This window comes from Bos grunniens, chromosome 10 (genome assembly GCF_055505025.1).
Source record: "Bos grunniens cultivar Pamir isolate PY7600 chromosome 10, Bosgru_T2T1.0, whole genome shotgun sequence".
Taxonomy (NCBI): domain Eukaryota; kingdom Metazoa; phylum Chordata; class Mammalia; order Artiodactyla; family Bovidae; genus Bos; species Bos grunniens.
In genome coordinates this window covers 82,063,515-82,087,165 of record NC_141174.1, presented here as the reverse complement: position 1 = coordinate 82,087,165, position 23,651 = coordinate 82,063,515, and the positions used below count along the sequence as shown (strand labels likewise).

The 23,651-nt window shown below is 38.0% G+C and overlaps 1 protein-coding gene across 8 annotated transcripts in view; it reads left to right on the top strand.

Annotated features, from left to right (window-relative positions):
* The window catches only part of REC114 (REC114 meiotic recombination protein), a 194,127-nt gene that overhangs the window by 102,240 nt on the left and 68,236 nt on the right, over nucleotides 1-23,651 (top strand). For all 8 annotated transcript variants that reach the window (XM_086322602.1, XM_086322601.1, XM_086322605.1 and 5 more), the window contains exon 2: nucleotides 1,546-1,635. In XM_086322602.1, coding sequence (XP_086178728.1) covers nucleotides 1,546-1,635 — 90 coding nt within the window. The remainder of the gene's footprint in view (nucleotides 1-1,545; nucleotides 1,636-23,651) is intronic.

Here is a 23,651-nt window from a genome sequence, read left to right as displayed (position 1 = left end):
AAGAGGCTGAATAACAACCACTGAGGGAAATAGTGCAGGGTTTAGCATACCTTCTTTGGCATCCAGAATGTTACTCGATTTTTAAATTTGGAATTTAAAGTGAATTAGAGAAAAGTCTAATTTTCCCCTTCAGTCTCTCCCATCAGGAAGTTTCCATAAGCCTCTTATCCTTATCCATCAGAGGGTATACAGAATTAAAATCACAATCATAGAAAACTAACCAAACTGACCACATGGATCACAGCCTTGTCTAATTCAATGAAACTATGAGCCATACCTGGTAAGGCCACCCAAGATGGATGGGTCATGGTAGAGAGTTCTGACAAAACGTGGTCCCCTGGAGAAGGAAATGGCAAACCACTTCAGTATTCTTGCCTTGAGAACCCATGAACAGCATGAAAAGGCAAAAAAATAGGACACTGAAAGGTGAACTCCCCAGGTTGGTAGGTGTCCAATATACTACTGGAGATCGGTGGAGAAATAACTCCAGAAAGAATGAAGAGATGGAGCCAAAGCAAAAACAACACCCAGTTGTGGGTGTGACTGGTGATGGAAATAAAGTCCGATGCTATAAAGAACAATATTGCATAGGAACCTGGAATGTTAGGTCCATGAATCAAGGCAGATTGGAAGTGGTCAAACAGATGGGAAGAGGGAACATCGACGTTTTAGGAATCAGTGAACTAAAATGGACTGGAATGGATGAATTTAACTCAGATGACCATTATATCTACTACTGTGGGCAAGAATCCCTTAGAAGAAATGGAGTAGCCATCATAGTAAACAAAAGAGCCCAAAATGCAGTACTTGGATGCAATCTCAAAAGCGACAGAAGATCTCTGTTCATTTCCAAGGCAAACCATTCAGTTTCTCAGTAATCCAAGTCTATCCCCTGAACAGTAATGCTGAAGAAGCTGAAGGTGAATGGTTCTATGAAGACCTACACAACCTTCTAGAACTAACACCCAAAAAGATGTTCTTTTCATTATTGGGGACTGGAATGCAAAAGTAGGAAGTCAAGAGATACCTGGAGTAATGGGCAGATTTGGCCCTGGAATACAAAATGAAGCAGGGCAAAGGCTAACAGAGTTTTGCCAAGTGACATTACAAATTAAATCCCATCTCAAGAAAAACACCAGATTTTGAGGGGTTATGAAAATGGAGTATATGGCTTAAGAAACAGACTCTGTAGTCTGACAACAACTTGTAAGGTATTATTCCCATGTTACAGAAAGGAAATTCAGGCTCAGAGATAATGATTTATTAAAATGTAACTCAAAAGTGGTTGACTCAGGCTCCATATCTCTCAATTCCTGATTTAGTATTGTTGTTTTAAAATATTGGTTTTAGTTATATTTTTTAAAAAGTTTGGTTTTTAACTCCTGTACGAGGAGAAACTTAAAACTATAGGGGAATGATTACAGATTAAATGAGGGAAAGGGAACATTTAGTTTGGAAGATGAAAGTAAGAAGATAGTTTGGTTTTAACTATCAAAACTAACTAACAGAAACATCTTAAATACGTTTTTCTCTTTCTTTTTCAAGGTTTTTGACTCCAGTGAAGAATCTGGGCATCTTGTTCTCACCATAGTTATATCGGGGCATTTCTTCATTTCCCAAGGACAGACACTGTTGGTAGGTTTTATGCATATAATATGCATATATGGATATATTTCTTTTAAGCTTTACATTAATTTTGTATCCTTAAGGTTCTTCAGTCTCATTGAAATTTATCAGGTTCAACAAATTAAGCATTTATTGAATGTTCTATAATAGAAATAAAAAGATAGTATTTCCTGCCATTAAAGGGATTTTTAGAGTTTTCTTGGGAGTCAAAATGGATCAGAGGGTTAAGATTAATCAGTATTATAAAGGATTCTTCATTGGGGAGATTGGGTTGAAGACAGGTTAGATTTATAGAGAAATGGATGGAGAGTTTTCCAGATAAAAAACATGTGCAGAGGAATTGTGGTTTAGTAACTGACTTGCTCTCAGTTGGTTGTTGATGTTTCAAGTTGTCTCTACTGCTTTACAACCCATTTTGAACTCAAATGAAAAATTTGCTCAAATTTGCTTTTTGTCTTATATCATTTCTATAGTCTAAAATAAATAGAAAAAAAAAAACCCAAATAATAAGTCACTGAAAACTGAAAGTGAAAGTTGCTCAGTCGTGTCCAACTCTGCAACACCATGGACTGTAGCCCGCCAGACTCCTCTGTCCAGGGAATTCTCCAGGCAAGAATTCTTGCCTGGTAGCTCAGACAGTAAGGAATCTGCTTACAATGCGGAGACCCAGGTTCAATCCCTGGATCAGGAAGATTGAAGAAGGAAAAGGCCACCCACTCCAGCATTCTTGCCTGGAGAATTCCCTGGACAGAGGAGCCTGGCAGGCTACATTCTATGGAGTCACAAAGAGTCAGAAATGACCAAGTGACTGACACTTTCACTTCCACTTCAGTAAATCATTAGCAAAAAACTTAAAGCAAGAAATGCACATTAAAATGATGTATAACATAACCACATTTACTTAAGAATGTATTCCAATATCAAACGGCAAAGTTCAACAGTGCAAAACTGCAGTTACTTCTATACCAACCTAATAATTCTCTGTGCTGTACAATAAATCTTTGTTCTTTATCTGTTTTATGTATTGTAGTTTTATCTGCTAATCCCAAACTCCTAATTTATCCTCTCATCTTTCCCATTTGGTAATCATGAGTTTGTTTTCTATGTCTGTGAGTCTGTTTGTAAGTAAGTTCGTTTATATCATATTTTAGATTCAACATATAAGTGATTTATGATATTTGATTTACTTCACTTAGTATAATAATTTCTAGATTCCTCCATGTTGCTGCAGATGGCGTAATTTCACTCTTCTTATGGCTGAGTAATATTCTCTTATGTCTTGGCTGCTATGAACATGGGGTGCAAGTACCCATTAGTAGAATTGCTGGATCATATGGTAGTTCTATATTTTAGTTTTCTGAGGAACCTCCATACTGTTTTCCATGGTAGTTGCACCAACTTACATTCCCACCAGCAGTGTAGGAAGATACCCTTTACTCCACACTCTCTCTTGCATTTGTTATTTCTTGACTTTTTAATGATAGCCATTCTGACCAGGGTGAAGTGATACCTCATTGTAGTTTGGCTTTGGTGTTTCTCTAATAAGTAGTGATGCTGAGCATCTTTTTCAGGTGTCTGGCTATCTGTCTATCTTCTTTGGAGAAATGTCTGTTTTTAAATTGGGTCATTTGGTTTTTTGTTGTTGTTGAGTTATATTATCTGTTGGTATATTTTGGAGATTAAACCCTTGTTGGTCACATCATTTGAAAATATTTTCTCCCATTCCATAGGTTGTATTTTCATTTTTTAATGCATTGATTCGGTCCCACTTGTTTGTTTTTATTTTTATTGCCTTAGGAGACTGACCTGAGAAAACATTGCTATGATTTATGTCAAAGAATATTTTGCCTGTGTTCTCTTCTAGGACTTTTATAGTGTCATATCTGATATTTAAGTCTTTTAATGGCCTTTGTTTTAAAGTCTGTTTTTGTCTGATATGAATATCACTACCCCTGCTTTCCCGTCATTTCTGTTTGCATGAAATATATCTTTTTCTAATTCCTCACTTTCAATCTATGGGTTTATTTCACCCTAAAATGGGTCTCTGCTGCTGCTGCTGCTAAGTCACTTCAGTCGTGTCCGACTCTGTGTGACCCCATAGACGGCAGCCTACCAGGCTCCTCCGTCCCTGGGATTCTCCAGGCAAGAACACTGGAGTGGGTTGCCATTTCCTTCTCCAATGCGTGAAAGTGAAAAGTGAAAGTGAAGTCGCTCAGTCGTGTCTGACTCTTCAGGACCCCATGGACTGCAGCCTACCAGGCTCCTCCATCCATGGGAGTTTCCAGGCAAGAGTACTGGAGTAGATTGCCATTGCCAGAAGCCAGTAGGCAACATATTGTAGGCTCTTATTTTATATCCAGCCTGCCACTCTGTATCTTTTATTGGAGCACTTAGTTCATTGAAATTTAAAGTAATTATTGATAGATATGTATTTATTAACATTTTAAATCTTGTTTTCCAAAAGCTCTAATTTTATAAAAATGCATAACATTAAAAATGTTTTTTATTCTGAATACACATAAACACAGATATATCATAGAAAACTTATGGAATAAAGAAATATATAAAGGAAAAATAAAAATCTCCTTGTTCGAAAGTTCATTTTTTTAAATTGAAGTACAGTTGATTTACAGTATCATGTTAGTGTCAGGTATATGACAAAGTGATTCAGTTATATATATATTTTTCAGATTATCTTCCCATTATAGGTTATTACAAGATATTGAATATAGTTCCCTGTGCTATACAGTAAATCCTTGTTGCTTTTCTGCTTTAAATATGCTAGTGTGTATATGTTAATCCTAATTTATCCTTTTCTCCCCCTTCACCTTTGGTAACCATAAGTTTGTTTTCTGTGTCTGTTAGCCTGTGTCTGTTCTATGAATAAATTCATTTAATTGTCTTTCTCTATCTGACTTACTTCACTTGGTATGATAACTTCTATGTCTATTCACGTTGCTGCAAATGGCAAAAATTCATTCTTTTTATGGGCCAAGTAATATCCATTGGGCACACCGGATCTTTATCCATTCATGTGTCGACGGACGTTTAGGTTGCTTCCATGTCTTGGCTGTTGTAAATAGTGTTGCTATGACTATTGGTGTACATACATCTTTTCAAATTAAAGTTTTCATTTTTTCTGGATATATGCCCAGGAGTGTGATTGCTGGATCATATGGTAACTATTTTTAGTTTTTAAGGAATCTCTATACTGTTTTCTATAGTGGCTGTGCCACTTTACATTCTCACCAACAGTGCGAGAGTACTCCCTTTTCTCCACATCCTCCCCAGCATTTATTATTTGTAGATTGAAAGTTTATATTTGAATTGATATTTAGAAACAAAATGAGTAGAGAAACAAGATAGTAATTTCTAGTCAAGGAAATTGTTTAAGAAAAGAAATGTAAGAAAAGGCTATTACATCATTTAGCTGTGATTGATATCTATATTGACATAATAAATTTGTATAGATATTTACTGACTATGTAGACATAATATATTCATTTAACAAATGTTTATTGAACAATTACTGTATGCTTGGCATTGTTCTAGGTGCTAGGGATACAGCAGTGAACAGCAAAAACAAAAATCCCTGTCATGATGGAGTGTCATCGTTCTGGTGGGGACAAGCAGTAATAAATAGGTCAAATATATTTAAAAGATATGAATTTTTAGTGAATCTCTTACATGTTCTGTTATAATATGGCAGCATCCCACAGTTGTATGCTGTGACAATTCATCTCTCCACTCTAGTGGAAGATAGCTTTATCTTTGAATGTGATATGACCTGCAAAGGCATCTTTGTGTTCCTTGTTATTTTTAAAATTGTAGCACTACTTGGACAGTTGTGCTTTATAAGCCACTATTAGGGCTTATATCAGTTGCCAAGAGACAAGATTTCTTGTTTAACTTCGAAAGTAGGATATTCCAGATGGTGAACTGATGGATGTCTAGCACAAACTAATTCTCCTTGTCACTGTCATGGATCTTTGCTGGATGGTGACAGTAATGCAGTTTGACCTCCTCAGACATAGGGTCCCATCCTATTCTTGTCTCTGCTCCATTCTTTTGCACCAGTAGTAGTTGTTGTTACAAACTTTATATCATACATGGAATGATTTTTGCATGGCAGTGACAAGACCAAGTTTATAAAATTCTAAGACATCACTGTTGAGTTGTCTACCATTTGGTACATGTTGCACATATGTGTATAACTTGGTTAATATTTGTAAAAATCTTTCTTTAAACACTTTTTCAAAAGATACCTTTATTAAGTTATAATTTACATAAAATAAAATTAACTAATTTTAACTGTTCAGTTTGATGTGTTTTGATGAACATATGTATTTGTATAACCACCACATAATCGTAATATAGGACATTTCAATTAATATGAAAAGTTTCCTTGCGCTTCTTTGTAGTTCATTCTCTCTGCCCACCATTGGCACCTAGCAAAACCAATCATCTGCTTTCTGTCACTATAGATTTGCCTTTTCTAGAATTTCATATAAATAAAATCATACAATATGTAGTCCTTTTGTGTCCAGCTTCTTCCACTTAGTGTAATACTTCTGAGAGTCATCCATAGCGTTCATTCATTACTGAATAGTATTCTATTATGTGGATAAGCCTAATTTGTTTATCCATTCAATTTTTGATAGACATTGGGTTGTCCCATTTTTTTACTGTTATGAATGATGCTGGTATAAACATTTGCATACAGCCTTTTGTTTCATTTTTCTTTAGTAAATTCCCAAGACAGGAACTGTTGCTGGATCATATGGTATATCTGTGTTTAACTTTATAAGAAACTGCAAAGCTGTTTTTCAGGGTTGCATTCCTACAAGCAGTGTATGAGGGTTCTGGTTATTCCATGTCCTCACTGACACTTGGTATTGTCAAGTTTAACTATGTAACCGTTCTTGTACATATGTAATGGTATCTCATGATGGTTTTAATTTTAATTTCCTTAAAGGCTAATGATATTGACCATCTTTTTGTGTGTATTTACCATTTGTGTATTTTATTGAAGTGTCTTGTTTCTATCTTATTCCATGTTTAATTGAATTGTCTTTCCATATTTGAATAAGTTTTTATTTTTTCCTTTTTTCGCATTTCTTTTTAAAAATTTTTATATTGGAGATAGTTGATTAACAGTGTTGTGTTAGTTTCAGGTGTACAGCAAAGTTATTCAGTTATACATATATGTTATCTATTCTTTTTTCAGATTCTTTTCCCATTTTAGGTTGCTGTACAATATTGAGCAGCGTCCCCTGGGCCGTGCAGTAGGTCCTTGTTGGTTATCTGTTCTAAAGGCAGTAGTGAGGACAGGCCAATCCCAAACTCCCAGTCTGTCTGTCCCTGCCACAGTTGCCCCTGGTAACAGTAAGTTTGTTCCCAAGTCTGTGAGTATGTTTATGTTTTGTAAACAAGTTCACATGTATCATTTCTTTTACAGTCTGCATGTAAGTGGTATCGTATGGTATTTGTCTTTCTCTGTCTGACTTCGCTTAGCATGATTATTTCCAGGTCCACCGTCTGTGTAGCTGCAAATAGTGTGATTTCTTCTTTTAGTGGCTGATTTTCATTCTTTTATTCCATTGTGCGTATGTGCCACATCCTCTTTATCTGTCGGTGGACATAGGGGTTGCTTCCCTGTCTTGGCTATTGTAATCTGTGCTGCAGTGAACATTATGGTGCATGTGATCCTTTCAAACCATGTTCTCTGGATATGTGTTCAGGAGTGGGATTGCTAGATCGTTTGGTAGCTCAATTTTTAGTTTCCCAAGGAACCTCCATACTGCTCTCCATAGTGGATATACCAACATATGTTCTCACCAACAGTGTCAGAGGGTCCCCTTTTCTCCCCATCCTCTCCAGCATTTATTATTTGTAGATTTTTTGACAGTGGCCATTCTGACTGGTGTGAGGTGATATCTCATGGTAGTTTTGATTTTCATTTCTCAGTTCTTATTCTGATTATAGCTGTTTTATCAGAAATGTGTTCTGCAAATATTTCATCCAGTCTGTGGCTTACCTTTTCATTTCTTAACAGTGTCTCTTGATGAGCTAAAGCCTAAAATTTTAATCAAGTCCTGTTTTATTCTCTTTGTATGCTATGTAAGAAATTTCCATCCACTCTGAGATTGTAATGATATTTTCCTATGTTTTTTTTCTGGAAATTTTATGATTTTAGCCCTTACATTTAGGCCAATAGCCCATTATGATTTTTTGTAACATTGCGTAACATTAATGTTTATTATTATTTTGTATAGTATCCTTTCTTCTCTTCAATTAAAGCAATATGGTATTGAAAACATTACTGTTATGGAACATAATCATGGATCTTAGGGAACCTACTTCTGGAACCTTTGAATTAATTTTTAATATATAGTGAGGGATAAGGGTCTGGGTTAATTTTTTCACACATATATAACAATTGTCCCAGCATCATTTATTGCAAAGTCTATTTGTCATTGAAATTACCTTGGCACTTTTTAAAAAAATCAGTTTTCTGTGTATGTGTGGATCTATTTCTAGACTCTCTTTTCTCTTCCATTGACCTAAATGTCTGTTCTTACTCCAATAACATACTGTCTTGATTACTTTAGCTTTGTTGTAATTTTTGAAATTGGTAGTGTAATTCCTCCATGTTCTTTCTCTAAGTTGTTCTGTTATTTGCATTTCTGTTTAAATTTTAGAGTCAGCCTTCCTGCAAAAAAAGCCTGCTGGGTTTTTGATTGGAATTCCTTTGAATCTATAAATCATCTTGGAGAGAACTGACATCTTAATAGAGTCTTCTGACCCATGAGCATGTTATAACTCTCCATTTATTTATATCTTCTATTTATTCCATTTATTCATAAACTCTTTCAGCAGTGAATTTATAGTTTTCACAATAGGTCTTATACATACTTAGCTAAATTTGTCCACAAATACTTATAGTTAGGTTAAAATAGAATTTTTAAAAATCTCAATATCTAATAATTTGTTGCTAATGAGTAAAAATATATTTGAATTTTTTCATGTTCACCTTATATCCTGTGATCTTGCTGAATTCATTTATTCTTCAGCTTTTTTGTAGATGTTTTGTAGTTTTTTCTACATAGGTGATCTGTTGTCTAAATAGACAGTTTTACATTCCTCTTTTCACTCTACATACTCCGCCCACTCCCTGCTATTTACCCCCAAGATTGCACTGACTAGGATAGCCTTTAAGATGTTGAATGGAAATAGTGAGAGTTGATACCCTTGTCTTGTTCCTGGTCTTGGGAGAAAAGCATTCAGTCTTCACCGGTAAGTATAGTGTTAGCCGTAGGGTTTTTGTCAGTAACCCTTTATGAGATTGGGGAAATTACCTTCTATTTTAGGTTGCTGAGAGTTTTCAATCATGAATAGGCATTGAATTTTGCTGAATGATGTTTCTGTATCTATTGAGAAGTTTTTTTCCTGTTTTAGTTCTCTTGATGTTAAAAACTTTACAAATATTTAGCTCTTACACATCAGTGTTTATTATAAAAATTTTATTTTTACATTATGTATATGTGTGTGATAAAAATAACACATTTTTAAAAACTTCGGAAAAGATCTTGATGCTCTGAAAGATTAAAGGCAAAAGGAGAAGAGGGCAGCAGAGGATGAGATGGTTAAATAGCATTACCGACTCAATGGACATGAATTATAGCAAACTCTGAGAGATAGTAAAGGACAGGGAAGCCTGGTGTGCTGCAGTCCATGGAGGGCGGGGTCACAGAGTCAGACACAACTTAGCAACTGAACCACAACATTTAATAAACATTTTGCCCCTAAATCAAAGGGGCAAAGGATAGTTTTGTATGTAGTGTAGTTCAGTATTTTCTGGATTCCACAGGAACCAACACATAGAGGAGGAAACATTTTTAGATTATAGCACATTTCATTTGCAATTTTGTGTTGGTATTACATTTACATGCCCTCTCCCTTCATACTAATCTGGATTGTGATATATTTTTAGAATTTTTCCCATAAAAGGTAGGGATAGGATAGCCATGGAAAGTTTTAGCCACTTCCTTTTTAGTATGAGAATCTAATTATTGGCATGGATTAAAATGCACTGTATTTATACTATCAAATTTTGTAGAAGCTGCACAACTCCTCCCCCCGAAAAAGTACAAACTCACTTTTTTCAGAAAGATTAATTGCTCAGGCCTGGTAACAGCTCCCTCTGTGATGTTATTTTATCGAAATCCAAACAGGCTTTGAGCTCTCTGCTTGGACCTGGGCAGCTATTTAGATTTGATTTCCCTTAAACTTCATAGTTCTTTGCCACCTCCTGTGAGGTCCATGGGAACTTAATGCTTCAGATTAAACTGTAGCTTGGCACAGTAGTACCATAGGTTTCCATTTTGCCTGTTAAATTAGCACCTGCATCCATGTAAGAATATTGTTGCCAAAAGGCTCCATGCAGAACCACCACTAGGCCATTCTGTTGTTACTTATTTTAAAGGGTTGGTACAACCAAAAGGCTGGGAGACCTTGGCTCCATCTTCAGTCTACCGTGGCCCAAGTTCAACTGGATTCCCCTTTCCAGTCTTGGATTTTGAACAGATTCTCTCTTATATATTGTGGGCTTTTCAACTTTGTTTTTAATCCTGATAAAATACACACACATGAAACTTACCATCTTCACCATTTTTAAGCACACATGAAGGACATTGACATTTTGTGCAGTCATTGCCTGTTCAGCATATCTCCAGAATTCATCTTGAAAAACTGAAACTCTACTCATTCAATAACTCCTTATCGCCCCTCTCCCAGCTTAGCCCTGGCAACAGACAGTCTGTGACTGCTTTAGTTACCTCATGTAAGTAGAATCATACAGTGTTTGTCTTTCTGTGACTGGCTTGTGTCACTGAGTACAAGGTCCTCAAGAGTCATTTAGTTACAGTGTGTGTCAGAATTTCCTTCTTTTTTAAGGCTGAATAATCTTCCGTTGCATGTATACACCACGCGTTGTTTATCCATTCTTCTGTTGTGGACACCAGGTTTGTTTGCACCTTTTGCCTGCTGTGAGTAATGCTGCTATGAACATGGGTGTATAATATCTCTTTGAGACTGATTTCAGTTCTTTTGGGTGTATACCCAGAAGGGTTAATGGAACATAGGGTAATTCTACTTTTTGAGGAACTACCATACTTTTTTCCCACAGTGGCTACCCTATTTTACACTCCCATCAACAGTGCACAAAGATTCCAGTATCTCTACATCCTCACTATGGTTGTTATTTTCTTGGTTTTTTAATTGTAGTATATAATTGACATATACTATTATTAGTTTCAGGCATACAGTGGTTCGATATTTGTGTACATTGCAAAATGATCACCATAGTTATCTAGTTAACATCCATCACCTTCCATAGTTAACAAATTTTTTTTCTTATGATGAGAACTTGTAAGATCTGTTCTCTTATAGCAACTTCTGAATATGCACAGATCTTCCTTAATATGTGATTATGTCCTGATAAACCCATCATAAATTTAAAATATTCATTCAAAAATTGATTTAATCACTTAGCCTACTAAACATTATGGCTTAGCCTTGTTGATGTTCAGTCGCTCAGTCATTCCAACTCTTTGTGACCCCATGGACTGCAGCACACCAGTCTTCCCTGTCCTTCACCATCTCCTGAAGCTTGCTTAAACTCACGTCCATTGAGTCAGTGATGCCATCCAACCATCTTATCCTCTGTTGCCTCTTCTCCTGCCTTCAATCTTTCCCAGCATTGGTCTTACCCAGTGAATTGGCTCTTCGCGTCAGGTGGCCAAAGTATTGGAGCTTCAGCATCAGTCCTTCCAATAAATATTCAGGGTTTAGGAATGACTGGTTTGATCTCCTTGCTGTACAAGGGACTCTCAAGAGTCTTCTCCAACACACAGTTTGAAAGCATTGATTATTTGGCACTCAGCCTTCTTTACGGTCCTACTCTCACATCCATATACAACTGCTGGAAAAGCCATAATTTTGACTAGATGGACCTTTGTCAGCAAAGTAATGTCTCTGCTTTTTAATATGCTGTCTAGGTTTGTCATATTTTTTCTTCCAAGGAGTCATAGCTTTCTTCCAAGGAGCAAGCATCTTTTAATTTCAGTAGCTTAGCCTAGCCTGGAGAAGGCAATGGCACCCCACTCCAGTACTCCTGCCTGGAAGGCTGCAGTCCACGGGGTTGCTGAGGGTCGGACACGACTGAGCGACTTCACTTTCACTTTTCACTTTCATGCATTGGAGAAGGAAATGGCAACCCACTCCAGTGTTCTTGCCTGGAGAATCCCAGGGACGGGGAAGCCTGGTGGGCTGCCATCTATGGGGTCACACAGAGTCGGACACAACTGAAGCTGCAGCAGCAGCAGCAGCAGCCTAGCCTATCTTAAATGCACTCAGAACATTTACATTTGCCTTCAGCTTGGGAAAATCATCTAACACAAAGCGTATTTTGTAAAGTGTTGAATATCTCATGTAATTTATTGAATTCTGCACTGAAAGTGAAAAACAATGATTTTAAGTGTAGTGGTTGTTTATCCTCATGATCCAGTAGTATTTGGGGGAGCTACAGCTCACTGTTGCTGCCAGGGATCATGAGAGAGTACTGTACAGCATGTTGATAGCATGGAGGGAAAGATCAAAATTCAAAGTACAGATTCACTGGATTTATATTGCTTTTGTACCATCATAAAGTCAAATTGTTAAATTGAATCACCATAAGTTGGCAACTGTCTATATTATTAACTATAGTCACCTTGGTATACTTTACATCCCCAGGACTTCACTTCAGTTTAGTCGCTCAGTTGTGTCCGACTCTTTGCGACCCCATGAACCATAGCACGCCAGGCCTCCCTGTCCGTCACCAACTCCCAGAGTTTACTCAAACTCATGTCCATTGAGTTGGTGATGCCATCCAACTATCTCATCCTCTGTTGTCACCTTCTCCTCCTGCCTTTAATCTTTCCCAGCATCAGGGTCTTTTCAGATGAGTCAGTTCTTTGCATCAGGTGGCCAAAGTATTGGAGTTTCAGCTTCACCATCAGTCAGCATCCCCAGGACTTACTTATTTTATAACTGGAAGTTTGAGTCTTTTGATCCCTTTCACCATTTCTCCCACTCCTGACCCCAACCCTGGCAATTGCTAATTTAGTCTCTATAGCTAAAAGCTTGTTTCTTTGTTTTTATTTTTAGATTCCATGTATAAGTAAGATCATACAGCATTTGTCTTGGTCTGAATCAATTCACTTAGTATGATGCCCTCAAGGTGCTTTCACGTTGGCAGATGACAAGATTTCATTTTTTTATGGACTGAATAATAGTCCATTGTATATGTAAACCACATCTTCTTTATTCATTCATTGATGGAACTTGACGTTGTTTCCATATCTTGGCTGTTAAAATTAATGCTGCATTGAACATGGGGTACATATATTTTTTTCAAGATAGGATTTTAATTTTCTTCAAATAAGTACTTTGTGGGATTGCTGAAGCATATGGTTCTATTTTTAACCTTTAATTTAAAAGTTCTATTTTTAGATTTTTGAGGAACTTCCATAGTGTTTTCCTCATCAGTTCACACTTCCACCAACAGTGCACAAAGGTTTCCTTTTCTCCACATCATTGCTAACACTTGTTATTTCTTGGCTTTTTCATTATAGACATTCTAACAGGTGTGAGTTGATACCTCATTGTGGTTTTGGTTTGCATTTTCCTAATGATTAGTGATGTTGAGCATCTTTTAATATACCCATTGGCCATCTGTATGTCCTCTTGGGAAATATTTCTGTTCAGATCTCTGCTTATTTCTTAATTAGATTGTTTGGGGTTTTTTGCTATTGAGTTGTAGGAGTTCTTTATATGTTTGGGTATTAACCTTTATCAGATATATGATTTGCAAATGTTTTCTCCTATTTAGTATGTTACCTTTTCATTTTGTTGATGGTTTCCTTTGTTGTGAAGAAGCTTTTTAGTTTGATGATGTAGCCCTACTTGTTTATGTTTACTTTTGTTGCTTTTGCTTTTGATGTCAGATTCAAAAGTTTATCACCAAGACCTTTGTCAAGGAGCTTACTATAAATATCTGTTTTCTTAGAGTTTTATGGTATCAGGCCTTATATTCAAGTCTTTAATCCATTTTAAGTTATTCTTTGTTTATGGTGTAAAATAGTGGTCCAGTTTCATTCTTTTGCATGTGGCTGTCCAGTTTTCCCAACACCATTTATTAAAGGGACTGTCCTTTCCCCATTGTGTATTCTTGGCTCATTTGTGGTAAATTAGTTGATCATATATGCTGGGTTTGTTTCTGAGCTTACTATTCTGTTCCACTGATCTATGTATCTTTTTTTATGCCAATATCATATGTTTAATTATTATAGCTTGGTAATATAGTTCAAAATCAGGGTGCATGGTGCCTCTAGCTTTGACCTTCTTTCTCAAGATTGCTTTAGCTATTCAGGGTATTTTGTGGTTCCATTAAAATTTGGAGATTGTTTTTTCTACTTACATAAAAAAATGCCACTAGAATTTTGATAGGGATTGCACTGAATATGTAGATTGCTTTGGGTACTATGGACATTTTAACACTTTTAGCTCTTTGAATCCATGGGTGTGGACTCTTTCCATTTATTTGTGTCTTCTTTTTCATTAATTAACTTACAGTTTTCAGTATACATGTCTTTAACCTCCTTAGTTAAATTTATTCCTAGGTATTTTATTCTTTTTGATGCAGTTGTAAATGAGTTTTGTAATTTCTCTTTCTGATAGTTTATTATTAGCATATAGAAATGCAGCAGATTTTTATACGCTGATATTGTATCCCCTAGCTTTACTGGATTAATTTATTAGTCCTAACAGCTTTTTGGTGGAGTCTTGAGGGTTTTCTGTACAATATCATGTCTCTGAAATTATCTCTGCAAACAGAGATAATTTTACTTCTTCCTTTCCAAGATGGATGCCTTTTTCTTTTTGTTGCCTAACTCATCTGGCTAGGACTTCCACTACAATAAGTCCCCTACATATGAACCTTGAAGTTGTGAACTTGCAAAGATGCACGTGTGTGTTCCATCAACATCAGGTAGGAGTGAAATTGCAGCTTGCCCCCCCATCTCGTAGTGCTGAGGATCCTTCAGCTCTACCATCTCCCACCTCCTCTCATTCCTCCAGTCAGTAACTCTTCTTGCCTGCTCACTTGATGCTGCCCCTGTGCCAGCTGTTGTACTGTACTGCTGTACTTTTCAATGTACTCTAAGATTAAAATTTTTTTTTAATTTTTGTGTTTTTTTATGTATTATTTCTGTGAAAAGTATTTTAAACCTATTACAGTGCAATACTATATAGCTGATTGTGTTAGCTGGGTATCTAGGCTAACTTTGTTGGACTTACAAACAAATTGGACTTACAAAGGTACTCTCAGAACAGAATGTGTTCATAAGTAGAGGACTTACTATACTATGTTGAATAAAAGTGGCTACAGAGCAGGCACCCTTGTGTTGTTCCTAACCTTAGATGGAAAGTTTTCAGCTTTTATCATTGAGTATGATGTTAGCTGTGGGTTTGTTATATTTGCCCTTTATTATGTTGAAGAATATTCTTTCTATACCCACTTTGTTGAGAGTTTTTTTTAAGTCATAAATGGATGTTGAATTTTGTCAAATGCTTTTTCTGGATATATTGAGATGATCTATTGATTTTTATCCTTCATTTTAATGTGGTGTATCACATTGCTGTGCAGATGTTGAACCATCCTTGCATCCCTAAAATAAATCCCTCTTGATCATGGTGTATGACCCTTTTAACGTATTACTGAATTAGGCATGTGATGTTTTGTTGAGGATGTTTACATCTCCATTCATCAGGGATAGTAGCCTGTGATTTTCTTTTCTTGTGGCATCCTTGTCTGGTTTTGGCCGCAGGATAATGCTAGCGTCATAAAATGAGTCTGCAAAGGTTGCCTTTTTGATTTTTGGAACCTCTTCTTCTATTTTCTGGAAGAGTTTGAGAAGGTTTGATATTAATTCTTTAAATGTTTGATAGAATTCATCAGTAAGCCATCTGATCCTGATGGATTATTTTTTAAGAGGTTTTTTAAAAATATAAATTTATTTATTTTAATTGGAGGCTAATTACTTTACAATATTGTATTGGTTTTGCCATACATCAACATGAATCCACCACGGGTATACATGTGCTCCCCATCCTGAACCCCCCTCCCACCTCCCTCCCCATACCATCCCTCAGGGTCATCCCAGTGCACCAGCCCCAAGCATCCTGTATCATGCATTGAACCTGGACTGGTGATTCGTTTCACATATGATATTATACATGTTTCAATGCCATTCTCCAAAATCATCCCACCCTCACCCTCTCCCACAGAGTCCATAAGACTGTTCTATACATCTGTGTCTCTTTTGCTATTCACAAACAGGGTTATCGTTACCATCTTTCTAAATTCCATATATATGTGTTAGTATACTAACACATATGTATTGGTGTTTTTCTTTCTGGCTTACGTCACTCTGTATAATAGGCTCCAGTTTCATCCACCTTATTAGAACTGATTCAAATGTATTCTTTTTAATGGCTGAGTAATACTCTATTGTGTATATGTACCACAGCTTTCTTATCCATTCATCTGCCGATGGACATCTAGGTTGCTTCCATGTCCTGGCTATTATAGACCGTGCTGCAATGAACATTGGGGTACATGTGTCTCTTTCCCTTCTGGTTTCTTCGGTGTGTATGCCCAGCAGTGGGATTGCTGGGTCGTATGGCAGTTCTATTTCCAGTTTTTTAAGGAATCTCCACACTGTTCTCCATAGTGGCTGTACTAGTTTGCATTCCCACCAACAGTGTAAGAGGGTTCCCTTTTCTCCACACCCTCTCCAGCATTTATTGCTTGTAGACTTTTGGATAGCAGCCATTCTGACTGGCGTGAAATGGTACCTATTTTTTCAGAGGTTTTTAATTACTGATCTAATCTCACTAGTAGCTGATTTGTTCAGATTTTCTATTTTTTCATGACTCAGTATTGGTAGCTTGTCTAGGAATTCTTGTCTAGGTTTCCAGTTTGTTGGCATATAATTGTTCATTACGTTGTTCAAATGTACTTCTTAATGATCCTTTGTATTTCTGTGGTGTCAGTTGTCTCTTCTTTCATTTCTCATTTTCTTTGAGTCTTCTTTTTCTTGTTGACTGTTGAGTCTAGCTACAGGTTTGTTGATTTTGTGTGTCTTTTCAAAGAACCAGCTCTTAGTTTCATTGATATTTTTCCTGTTGTCTTCTTAGTCTCTCCTTTTTCAGTTATTTTTAATAGTAGCCATTATAATGGGTGTAAGGTCATACCTCATTGCATTTCCTTAATAATTGATGATATTGAACATCTTTTCATTTGCTAGCTTGTAATTCATTTATCTTCTTGGGAGAAATGCTTATTCTGGTCTTTGCCTGTTTTCTGATTGGGTTTTTGTTATTGTTGAACTAACTGTGGGATTAAGTTTTTAAAACTATGATACGTCTCCAAACATATACACACACACACATACAGTTAAGCTGGTGAATGCAGGTGTTTTTTATTTTTGTTTTTTGCTATGTTCCACATGATTTTCTTCTTCTTTCAGCTTGCATTAAGGGCAGGATGAGCCCTGTGAGCCTTTTTAAGGCTAGGGACATGGAGGTGTGGCTTTTCTGGGGCACAGGGTTCTGTACCATGCTCATGCAGCCACCCTTAAGTATAAGATTGCTCTCTCCACCTGCTTCTTTGCTACCCTCTCAGTCCTGCTTGGCTCCTCCTGTCCAGGTGCTGGAGTTACTGATCATAGTGAACTTACCCTTCAGTGAGCTGCCATCTGTTTCCTTTCTCTCAAACCCCTTTTTTAAAATGTGGACTTCATAACTTCTTTTGGAATAGTTCTCTAAGTTTAAAAACATATTCTGGACTTCCCTGATGGTCCAGTGGCAAAGAATTTACCTGCCAATGGAGGGACATGGGTTCGATCCCTGGTCCAGGAAGGTCCCACATACCATGGGGCAGCTAAGCCCGTGCACAACTACTGAAGCCTGTGCACCCTGTTGCCCATGCCCCGCAACAAGAGAAGCCACTCCAGTGAAAAGCCTGTGCACCACCACCAGAGAGTAGTTTCCACTCGCCGCAACTAGAGAAAGCCCACGCGCAGCCCCGAAGACCCTGCACACCTGAACAGATAAATAAATAAAAAATTTAAAAATCTATTCTGTTTACAATTATAAATCTATAAATATCTGCCTTTTGTCAACATCTCCCTTCTCAACTCAAAAGTTGCAGAATCCAGAGTCTTAAGCTAAGGTTCTTCAGACCAGATCAGATCAGATCAGTCGCTCAGTCGTGTCCGACTCTTTGTGACCCCATGAATCGCAGCATGCCAGGCCTCCCTGTCCATCACCAACTCCCGGAGTTCACTCAGACTCACGTCCATCAAGTCAGTGATGCCATCCAGCCATCTCATCCTCTATTGTCCCCTTCTCCTCTTGCCCCCAATCCCTCCCAGCATCAGAGTCTTTTCCAATGAGTCAACTCTTCGTATGAGGTAGACAAAGTACTGGAGTTTCAGCTTTAGCATCATTCCTTCCAAAGAAATCCCAGGGCTGATCTCCTTCAGAATGGACTGGTTGGATCTCCTTGCAGTCCAAGGGACTCTCAAGAGTCTTCTCCAACACCGCAGTTCAAAAGCATCAATTCTTCGGCGCTCAGCCTTCTTCACAGTCCAACTCTCACATCCATACATGACCACAGGAAAAACCATAGCCTTGACTAGACGAACCTTTGTTGGCAAAGTGATGTCTCTGCTTTTGAATATGCTATCTAGGTTGGTCATAACTGTCCTTCCAAGGAGTAAGCATCTTTTAATTTCATGGCTGCAGTCACCATCTGCAGTGATTTTGGAGCCCAGGAAAATAAAGTCTGACACTATTTCCACTGTTTGCCCATCTATTTCCCATGAAGTGATGGGACCGGATGCCATGATCTTTGTTTTCTGGATGTTGAGCTTTAAGCCAACTTTTTCACTCTCCACTTTCACTTTCATCAAGAGGCTTTTTAGTTCCTCTTCACTTTCTGCCATAAGGGTGGTGTCATCTGCATATCTGAGGTTATTGATATTTCTCCCGGCAGTCTTGATTCCAGCTTGTGTTTCTTCCAGTCCAGCGTTTCTCATGATGTACTCTGCATATAAGTTAAATAAACAGGGTGACAATATACAGCCTTAACGTATTCCTTTTCCAAGGTTCTTAAAGATAGCCAAAGTGAAAGTCACTCAGTCATGTCCAACTCTTTGTGGAGCCATGGACCATACAGTCCGTGGAATTCTCCAGGCCAGAATATTGGAGTGGGTAGCCTTTCCCTTCTCCAGGGATCTTCCCAACCCAGGTATCGAATCCAGGTCTCCTACATTGCAGGCGGTTTCTTTACCAGCTGAGATACAAGGGAAGCCCAGGAATACTGGAGTGGGTAGCCTATCCCTTCTCCAGGGGATCTTCCCAACCAGGGAATTGAACTGGAGTCTCCTGCATTGCAGGCTGATTCTTTATCAACTGAGCTATCAGGGAAGCAAAGATAGCCAAATGGGGGAAATTATTCTCTAATACTTTAGCCTCTGTTTCCAGGCATTCCCTTTTATCTCAATGGGTTCTGATCCAGCCCAAGTGTCTTCACCTAAACAAAATTATGTCTGTAACAAGAAGTTAAATGGCTTTGCTGCTGCTGCTAAGTCACTGCAGTCGTGTCCGACTCTGTGTGACCCCATAGACGGCAGCCCACCAGGCTCCGCCATCCTTGGGATTCTCCAGGCAAGAACGATGGAGTGGGTTGCCATTTCCTTCTCCAATGCATGAAAGTGAAAAGTGAAAAGGAAGTCGCTCAGTTGTGTCCGACTCTTAGTGACCCCATGGACTGCAGCCCACCAGGCTCCTCCATCCATGGAATTTTCCAGGCAAGAGTACTGGAGTGGGGTGCCATTGCCTCCTCCAAGACAATTTTAATTTTATTTTCTTGGGAAATACAGGTCATCCTGGAAATGGGGTTCATAGTTTTTGGTTTGTCTTACTTTTCACATTCAGCTCAAATATTCTTCCTAAAGGAATTGATTGTTTACCAGTGAAAATGTTATATTCCTATTTAAATGAGCTCTGGAACTGTCAAACATTAATTTTAACTCAGTTAATTTTACAAAATATTTGTCCAATCTCTTTAACAAATGGTGCTGGGAAAACTGGCCAACCACTTGTAAAAGAATGAAACTAGAACACTTTCTAACACCATACACAAAAATAAACTCAAAATGAATTAAAGATCTAAATGTAAGGCCAGAAACTATAAAGCTCCTAGAGGAAAACATAGACAAAACACTCTGACATAAATCACAACAGGATCCTCTATGACCCACCTCCCAGAATATTGGAAATAAAAGCAAAAATAAATGGGGCCTAATTAAACTTGAAAGCTTTTGCACAACAAAGGAAACTATAAGCAAGGTGAAAAGACAGCCTTCAGAATGGGAGAAAATAATAGCAAACAAAGGAACTGACAAAGAATTAATCTCAAAAGTATACAAGCAGCTCATGCAGCTCAATTCCAGAAAAATAAACAATCCAGTCAAAAAACGGGCCAAAGAACTAAACAGACATTTCTCCAAAGAAGACATACAAATGGCTAACAAACACATGAAAAGATGCTCAACATCACTCATTATCAGAGAAATGCAAATCAAAACCAAAATGATGTACCATCTCATGCTGATCAGAATGGCTGCTATCCAAAAGTCTACAAGCAATAAATGCTGGAGAGGGTGTGGAGAAAAGGGAACCCTCTTACACTGTTGGTGGGAATGCAAACTAGTACAGCCACTATGGAGAACAGTGTGGAGATTCCTTAAAAAACTGGAAATAGAACTGCCATATGACCCAGCAATCCCACTACTGGGCATACACACCAAGGAAATCAGAATTGAAAGAGACATATGTACCCCAGTGTTCATCATAGCACTGTTTACAATAGCCAGGACATGGAAGCAACCTAGATGTCCATCGGCAGATGAATGGATAAGAAAGCTGTGGTACATATACACAATGGAGTATTACTCAGCTATTTAAAAGAACGGCATTTGAATCAGTTCTGACGAGGTGGATGAAACTGGAGCCAATTATACAGAATGAAGTAAGTCAGAAAGAAAAACACCAAAACAGTATACTATTGCATATATATGGAATTTAGAAAGATGATAACGATGACCCTATATGCAAGATGGCAAAAGAGACACAGATGTAAAGAACAGACTTTTAGACTCCGTAGGAGAAGGCGAGGGTGGGATGATTTGAGAGAATAGCATTGAAACATGTATATTACCATATGGAAATAGATCACCAGTCGAGGTTCGATGCATGAGACAGGGTTCTCGGGGCCGGTGCACTGGGATGACCCTGAGGGATGCGATGGGGAGGGAGATGGGAGGGGGTTTCAGGATGGGGGACACATGTACACCCATGGCTGATTCATATCAATGTATGGCAGAAACCACTACAATACTGTAAAGTAATTAACCTCCAATGAAGATAAATAAATTAATTTTTTTAAATTTGTCCATATCACAGTCTCAATTTCAAAATTTCCTGAGAGGAAAAATTTGGCACAAACTTTTAAAATCAAGTAAATTCTTTAAATTAGAACCAGTCTTTGGTCACTTCTTCAGGAAGGGTCAAGGAAGACAAAGTCCTTCATAACTTTATTGTTACCTACTTCTCACATTTAAAACTATTGGCATCAATTAATACCAGTTTTTTTGTGTTTTATTTCTCCTGCAGAAAGAGTTGGGCTAGCAAGGGTTAATAAAGCATTTTGCTGCTCCGATTTTATACTTTCCCCCATTAAATAAATTTCAGCTCTTATGCATTCCTGGTCTGAAGAGTTGCTGACTACCCATCCCAGAGACATGTGAGAGCATCCCCCATCGAATCTCCTCCACCTCCCCTGGCTTTTCAGCTTCCTTTGGGGATCTGTATCATCTTCCCCACCTTAGTGAGGTACCAGGTGAATTAGGCCTTAGGCTATCTTGTCTTTCCTCTTTTCAATTATCCGTTGGGCTCAACTTTTCAGAGGTAAGGAGAACAGTCACAGTTCTCCTTACAGTAGTAAGGAGTCACTACTTACTACTGTGTCCACTCTGTGACTACTCCAGGGAAAAATTCATGTAAGTGCTCTCATCTCTCTTGTCTCCACCCATATTTTCTTCACTTGTCTTCCCAATATTCCTTCCAAACTTTTAAACGAGGGTGGTGGTATGTCCGTGCCAGTCCAGTCTCACTTATGATGCCAACTGATGTATTTCAGATGAATGGAGGGAGAAAACACATTCATACAGAGTGGAGTTACATTAATTTCCTTAATTAATTGGCAGAGGCAGTAGAATCTTATTAAAAGCAAGGTGACTACTCATGGCAGCAGTAGATACAGTGAATCTCAGCAGAGCTTTCCCTGACCCTGTTGTCTGATGACATCATTTTTGCCAGGCTCTAGAAAAACCTCTTTTTTCCTTAGCCATAGCCTTTTTATACTTGGGATTCATGTTGTTGATGTTTAGTCACTAAGTCATGATCAACTCTTTGCAACCCCATGGACTACAGCATTCCAGGCTCCTCTGTCCTCCACTATCTCTTGGATTTTGTTCAAATTCATGTCCATTGAGTCAGTGATGCAATCTAACCATCAGGTGGCCAAAGTATTGGAGCTTCAGCAACAGTCCTTCCAGTGAATATTCAGGGTTGATTTCCTTTAGGATTGTCTGGTTTGATCTTCCTGCAGTCCAAGGGACTCTCAAGAGTCTTCTCTAACACCACAGTTTGAAAGCATCAGTTCTTTGGCGCTCAGCCTTCTTTATGGTCCAACTCTTACATCCATACATGACTACTGGAAAAACCATAGCTTTGACTGTACAGACCTTTGTTGGCAAAGTGATGCCTCTGATTTTTAATAACCCTGTCTAGGTTCATCATAGCTCTCCTTCCAGTGAGCAAGCATCTTTTAATTTCGTGGCTGCAGTCACCATCTGCAGTGATTTTGGAGCCCAAGAAAATAAAACCTGTCACTCCTTCCATTTTTTCACCTTCTATTTGCCATGAAGTGATGGGACCAGATGCCATGATCTTACTTTTTTGAATGTTGAGTTTTAAGCCAGCTTTTTCACTTTCTTCTTTTACCCTTATCAAAAGACTCTTTAGTTCCTCTTTGCTTTCTTCCATTAAAGAGGTATCATCTGCATATCTGAGGCTGTTAATATTTCTCCTGGCAGTCTTGATTCCAGCTTGTGATTCATCCAGCCCAGCATTTTGCGTGGTGTACTCTGCATATAAGTTACATAAGCAGGGTGACATCATACAGCCTTGACGTGCTCCTTTCCCGATTTGGAACCAGTCTGTTGTTTCATGTCCACTTCTAACTGTTGTTTCTTGACCTGTGTGCAGGTTTCTCAGGAAGACCGGAAAAGTGGTCTATCTAGTAGTACTCCCATCTGTTGAAAAATTTTCCACTGTTTGTTTTGATCCACACAAAGGCCTTACCGCAGTCAATGAAGCAGAGGTAGATATTTATGTGGAACTCTTGCTTTCTCCATGATCCAATGAATGTTGGCAGTTTAATTCCTCTGCCTCTTGGAAACCCAGCTTGTACATCTGGTAGTTCTTAGTTCACATACTGCTGAAGCCTAACTTGAAGGATTTTGAGTATAACCTTGGTAGCATGTGAAATGAGAACAATTGTATAGTAGTTCAAACATTCTTTGGCATTGCCCTTCTTTGGAATTGGAACTGGAATTTTCCAGTCCTGTGGCCACTGCTGAATTTTCCAGTTTGCTGGCATATTGAGTGCAGCACTTTAATAGTATCATCTTTTAGGATTTTAAATAGCTCAACTGGAATTCCATTACCTCCAGTAGCTTTGTTCATAGTAACGCTTCCTAAGGCCTACTTGACTTCATACTCCATGATGT